The sequence below is a fragment of the Daucus carota genome, chromosome 5 (genome assembly GCF_001625215.2).
Source record: "Daucus carota subsp. sativus chromosome 5, DH1 v3.0, whole genome shotgun sequence".
NCBI lineage: Eukaryota > Viridiplantae > Streptophyta > Magnoliopsida > Apiales > Apiaceae > Daucus > Daucus carota.
In genome coordinates, this window is record NC_030385.2 from 26,755,385 (window position 1) to 26,761,384 (window position 6,000).

General features: G+C 33.6%; 1 protein-coding gene across 17 annotated transcripts; it reads right to left on the minus strand.

Moving 5' to 3' along the window:
- Positions 1–59: 59 nt before the first annotated feature.
- On the minus strand, positions 60–5,719 carry LOC108222810 (uncharacterized). 17 transcript variants are annotated; one of them, XR_001807082.2, is made up of 7 exons: positions 5,548–5,708; positions 5,417–5,456; positions 4,426–4,473; positions 3,578–3,823; positions 1,991–2,040; positions 1,772–1,877; positions 60–486 (listed from the first exon to the last, which is right to left on the minus strand). XR_001807082.2 is itself a non-coding variant. In XM_064092846.1 (7 exons), exons 1-5 carry the CDS (start codon positions 5,532–5,534, stop codon positions 2,001–2,003), a joined length of 360 nt encoding a protein of 119 aa, XP_063948916.1. In that variant the 5' UTR covers positions 5,535–5,719; the 3' UTR covers positions 60–486; positions 1,772–1,877; positions 1,991–2,000. The 17 variants fall into 17 exon arrangements, 6 of the variants coding, with proteins under 6 accessions (XP_063948916.1, XP_017252215.1, XP_017252216.1 ...); XM_064092846.1 differs by adding an exon at positions 4,554–4,665 and having other exon boundaries at positions 1,991–2,034; positions 3,578–3,625; positions 5,417–5,719; XM_017396726.2 differs by adding an exon at positions 4,554–4,665 and having other exon boundaries at positions 3,578–3,625; positions 5,417–5,719.
- Between the last annotated feature and the right edge of the window lie 281 nt (positions 5,720–6,000).

Genomic DNA, 6,000 nt, shown 5'->3' on the forward strand with positions numbered 1-6,000 from the left:
CTAAATTGTGCCATACTTTACTTTTGCTCCCACAGTTTTTCTTATTTGACCACCCATCCTAACAAAGAATCCATATTTTATACTAGTACATATTCTCAACATATACAGTGAAAGCATCGCATTTCACTTTTATCCTCTCTCTTTTTCTGCTCTGAATTCTGTCTGCTCATAATTACATCTCAGTTTCTCATAGAAAGGGGCAAAGGGCTCCCCAAAAATAAATACTTGTCATAGAAACTGTGCAACACATGACAGCTATTCAGTAAAGCTAGTATGACTGACTTTTGATGCTAATAAACATAGGGGAGTATTCTCTGTGGAAGAAACATACAATATTCTGCATTTTTCTCTATACTTCTGGGAACACCTTGCTTCATATCTTTCCTTCCTCTCCATGTTGACAATACGGTTTAACAAATTTTGGTGATTAATTGTGACACCAAGTGGCACTTCCATGGACTACCATTTTGACTCGGCCACTAAGAACTGCAGAAAAGTGACTATATGTTTCCGTTAAAAGACTGACAGTCAAATGACAAAGATTATTCAGCAGAAAAGCGCATAACAGATTTATCAAGATACGTACGTTATCTTATCACGACGTACATATGTGTCGTGCGTGTGCGTATAAAAAACTATATTTCCTATGGAAAGCTAACATGGAGCACCACTGCGTGTGTCGGTGTGTGTATTAACAAATATTCTCTATGAAAAGCTAGCATAGATCGAAGAACAATAACTCATGTCTCTCATTTTCAAGTTATTTGATATTTGCCTTTTTCTTGGTAGGTCATTTGATATATGTTTTTTTGATTAAATTGTCTTTTCCCTACAAATTGTTATATTCGTGGTTCAAAATTTGGATTTGGGCGGTGTGGGGCAAAAATTTCTTAATAGTTGACAGATTCTACAGATACACATGGTTGTGATGTATGGTTGCTTCTGCAGTGCTAAACAAATACTGGGGTTGTGTTTGATAGCACCCAAAAAGAGCTTCCAAACAAGTTGGGATTTCAGAAGAGGTTGAAGATGTAAAATTTCTTCAAAGACACTAATGTTTTTGGTGTAGGTCAAGTAGGTGGCATGGGTGTTCGGCACACTTCTTTCAGTTAAAAAAAATAACAACTGGATCGAAGTTATACTTATGTTGAGGTGTCACTAAAATATGTGAATTTGCCTGATATCAACTATGTGGTTAATAGAAGATAGAGGGGCCTGTAAACAAGATTGTGAGTTTGAAACTTTAAATTGAAATGAAGATTTTGAATTCTCCCTAGAAACACTCTTGCAAAAGATTCAGCAAATGAACTGCTTCATCGTCAAACCCACTTCTTACAGTGACATAGAGCCATAAAAATTATAGACATAAAGGTTTTCTACTGTAATTAGGTGTTTCTGTATTTTAGGGTCGGACAAAAACCTTAGTTAAAAGGTAACAGTGAAGGAAACAGTTAATACTTGATACAATACTAGCTATTACAACAAGGATGATAGCATAAATACCCTTAATTTTGTTAGTTGAAATTTGGAACTCCATCCTCAGGTATATCATGTTTGACCACAAAAATGTATCAGGCTCTTGAAAAGAAGAAATACTGGAAATAAATAAGGACCGGAACCGCAAAGCTTTTGTTGGAATTTAAGGTTTTTATTGCGACTCTTGACATATATTACTGTACCAAGGAAATACAAAGGAATCTAGCAAAAAATGTAAAAAATAGAAAATAACGGAAACATTGCATAAGAAACAAAACATTAATGGGAAAATTACCTGATCACACAAAGCAACCCGAAGGACAATGGCAACAAGAAATCCTTTTGTTCTAGCCGAGTCCAATAACATATCTCCAAGTTAACCACAGGCTATAGCAATCCCCCTATAACAAATTTGATGGAAATGTTTAACGAAAAAGCCAGAAACAAGAATTCCACAAGCTGAAGCATTGTAAACAGAGACCAGATAAAGCCTAAAGGACATGTAAAATTATACCTGTAGACGCTCACCAGTCACCAGTACTCAAGAAAAGAGGCAGGCTGGTACTTAAGAGTTCATAATACAACAAAATGTCAAATATCAGAAGAAGCACGTTAAAGCATTTGAAATTACTATGAAGGTATCATCTGTTGGTTTAGTTTAACAGCACATGTTGGCCGTTAATGGTAACTCAGCATCAACTAGTATCTCACTTTGCTGGAAATGACAAAGACATCATCTCAATTTTCTTTAATTTATCATCATAATTAATAATCATGGCATCTAATTAGCTGATGGTGGACTAATTAGCTGATGGTGGAGACAATAACAATATAATATGTTGTGGATAACGGATAACCATTTCTGATTAACAAGTGTAAATGGTCTACTCAAGAAAGGTTTATACAAAAGAAAACCAAAACCATGGGGCAGATTCCCTGTAAAATAGTAATGAATTATGCCAAACACTTGGTGGTTTTAATTCAGAGTGTTTATAGAGATTAGCCAGACCACTTGACAAATAATAGACTACACTAAAATAGTACCAGTAACCAGAAACAAGCAGCTTCCCCTCCAACATACATAGCCATCGATCATCCCATTTCTAACAACCAATTATTTTACTGCCTCATTCTAGTTATTGAAAAAAACACATTTTGATAATTCAATCATCTTACAGACATTATAGTTATTTAAGAGAAAACACAAATAGATAAATCAAGCAATTTACAGATTGGAATCCATCAATATGATTAGCTAAATTTTAAATACAGGAAACTATAAACCAAGAAGTGCCAGATTGCAATGCACCAAGGTTATCGGGCGCATTTCAGTTATTGGAGACAACAATACTTAGAAAATAAATAAAGGATAAAAGAGATGAAATGGCTGGAAGAAGTGGGGTCCAAGGAAGGAGAACAAAAGGGTTATCCTATTTGTGTGTTTTGTTAGCCGACTTGTGAGAGAGAATTGGGCTCTTGAACTCGCCCAGTAATTGTAATTCGTATCTATCTATCATTGTTTAGACTTTGCAGATCTATTTTATTATTACTCTGGTGATTGTTCTTTGTTGTACTGCTGTCTTTTGATTGAGTTGCATCGTTAGGGTTGGTAGTGATGCAATAGTTATCTCAGTTCATTACACAGATTTAGGCTATTACTACGCAATAAAATACTTATTACCGGCTGTGTTCACTTGGATGGAATGGAATGAGAGAGGAATGGAATATTAAATTATATAAAAGTTTCATGGAGAAAGAAAAAAGTATGAGATAATATAGACTAAATATGAATGAGTTTAAATTTCTTGTGATAAAGATTGTAAGGAAACATGATGTAGAGATGGAATGAGCATTCATTTCAAAACATGTGGGTTAGAATTTTAGGTAAAATAGTAGCAATGGAATGATTGAAGGAATAAAATTATAAACATTCTCCCTAAACAACACCATTTTGGAGTATAAAATTCATTCCATTCCCCCTCCATTCCATTCAATCCAAGTGAACACAACATAAGTACTTTGTCATAATAACCAACACAATCATAGCAGTAAATTAACACAAAAATGAACAAATATAAATACAATGAAGATCACTACTTACCTGGGGTCATTGCCAGTTATATGAGGATTCAGTTCTATCTCAAAACACCTATACATAAATATAATTAAATAAAGAAGCATATAATCAAACAAATATAATTTAGAGAATGCAGAACACTATGTATGTATGATTTGAAAGTTAAAACTCATCAGAACATAGTATATAAATTTCTTTGACAGAAGTTCATGTCCTTTATCTGCTACCAGCTGCAAGTATTATACAAATCCGAAAGCATCAATGAGAAACCTGAACAATAATGTTTGCATAAAAATAATTAAAATAATTGTGAGGAAGTTCTGAATATCTAATACACATATTATTATCCTTTTGTTTATACTCATCAGAGACTCTACTGATTTCACTGCCACGCCCCTATATCCAACTGGCTTGAAAGAAGACAGAGGCAAAGAGTCTAATATGTATTGTTTTACAATATCTTCCTTGTAAACAGAACACAAACATTTATCCCAACGCAACACAACCACTCACCAAGTCAGATACTACTATGCTAATCTTCTTATTAATAACAGCAAAAGTATATAAATAAAAATAGCTCCAGGCATACACTTTGATACAGGAAAACACACAACAATCAATAGAAAAGGACCATGTAACGTTTCATGCAAGTAGAAAACCCATTGTTAGTTTTGACTTTTGAGACTATGGTCAATAAAAATTTAATTGTAACTGTGCCAGGAGTTTAGTTTCCTAAGTATACCTATTTTTGATTTGAGAAAAATCGTCTAGACTAAGCAACATGCTCTATTTCAATATAATTGGTAAAGCCTTAAATGTTGTTACGTAATAATAAGTGAACATATAATAATACAATGAAGATTACTGCATACCTGAGGCCATTGCCACTGAAATGTGGATTCAGTTGCCTCTCAAAACACCTATAAAATGAATATAACTAAACAAACATATAATGAGACAAATAAAATTGAGATGAATCAACAAGTTGTTATATTATAACCTCCTATGAAAACATGCTGAAAACACATTCAGAAAGAGTTGGTTGACTAAAGTGTCCGTATATTTGCGTAGTGACCACTTTGATTGTACATGTATTCCAGTTTTCAATGTCCCTGACAGGCCAGTCTTGTTATCAATGTCCAGTGTAATAAGAGAAGATTAAAATTAAGGCTATGAAGAACACTAATTACACGTGATTTGGAAGTTGAAACTCAACAGAACACAGTATACAAAATTTATTGACAGAAGTTCAAGTCTCTTGTCTGCTATACGCCTATACCAGCAAGTATCATACAATTTCGAAAGCATTAATGAGAAACCTGAACCATAATATTAACATCAAAATAATTAAACTGAATATCTAGTACACAGAATATTATCCTTTCGTCTATACTCATCAAAGACTATACTGATTTCATTACCACAGTGACAACGAGTGTAAATGCTTGGAACCAAGTCGAACGACACCCGTATATCCAACTGCCTCGAGGCACAACAAAGGCAGAGAGTCTAATAGGCATCGTTTTACTACATCTTGTAAACAAAACACACACATTGTTTCAATGCAGCAACAGGGTTACTAACTAAGATACTGTTATGCTAGTTTATTTTATTAGTAGAAGCAAGAACAAATAACTTAATAAGCCCGAGTGCCCCACACATAAACTTTTACACAGGAAAACAATAGTGTAAAGACAAATCATTAACAGAAGGAGCAAGTATAGTCTCATCATGCAAATAGATATTTACGGTTACTTTTTAGAATAATAATCAATAGGAATTACTCTGCGAGGAGTTTATACAAACAACTGGAGTGCTCGTTATTAATCCCATACACACATAATAAGAGAGCGACGTAACTACCATAGCCACGGCTGTGAATGAGTGCCGTCCGATGAGCTTTCTGGTTAAAAACAGATATAGGGAATGCAAGTAAAAAAACACAGTAACAGGAAACCAGTTGAAGTTGTAACAATTTCATTGCAAGTACATACGCTGTTCCTGTACGATTAGAGCTGTCAATTCTCTTTATTATGTACTTTGATTTTGTGTATTTTTTTTCATATTTTATTAATTCGAAAGTAAAATATGTATTCGGTTGTTATTAATTTGATGTATGGATGTATTTATTGTTATTAATTTGATGTATTGATGTATGTATTTATTGATTCGAAGGTAAAATATGTATTTGGTTGTTACTAATTTGATGTATTGATGTATTTATTTTAAAGTTTGTGGACCAAGTTATTATGATTGTGGACGAGTTATATGTGACATTATTTTTGGGTTATTGGATAAATATCCAGCGATCAGGATTATAACATTTTTTTAATACATACATCGCTTTTTAATCGTTGTACGGGAAAAATGACCCCTACAACGGTTTTTAAGTGCTGGACAAGTCCTCATACAACCGTTAAAAAGTGTTGTAGGTGTTAAAAAATGTT

Excerpts from the sequence above, each read along its gene's own strand:
- LOC108222810 (XM_017396726.2), bottom strand. The coding sequence starts at position 5,534 with ATGAAATTGTTACAACTTCAACTGGTTTCCTGTTACTGTGTTTTTTTA. Across the intron at positions 3,626-4,425 it reads TTCAGTGGCAATGGCCTCAG|GTGTTTTGAGATAGAACTGA; the intron begins GTATGCAGTAAT and ends ATTTATGTATAG. Across the intron at positions 2,041-3,577 it reads ATAACTGGCAATGACCCCAG|TACCAGCCTGCCTCTTTTCT; the intron begins GTAAGTAGTGAT and ends TGAACTCTTAAG.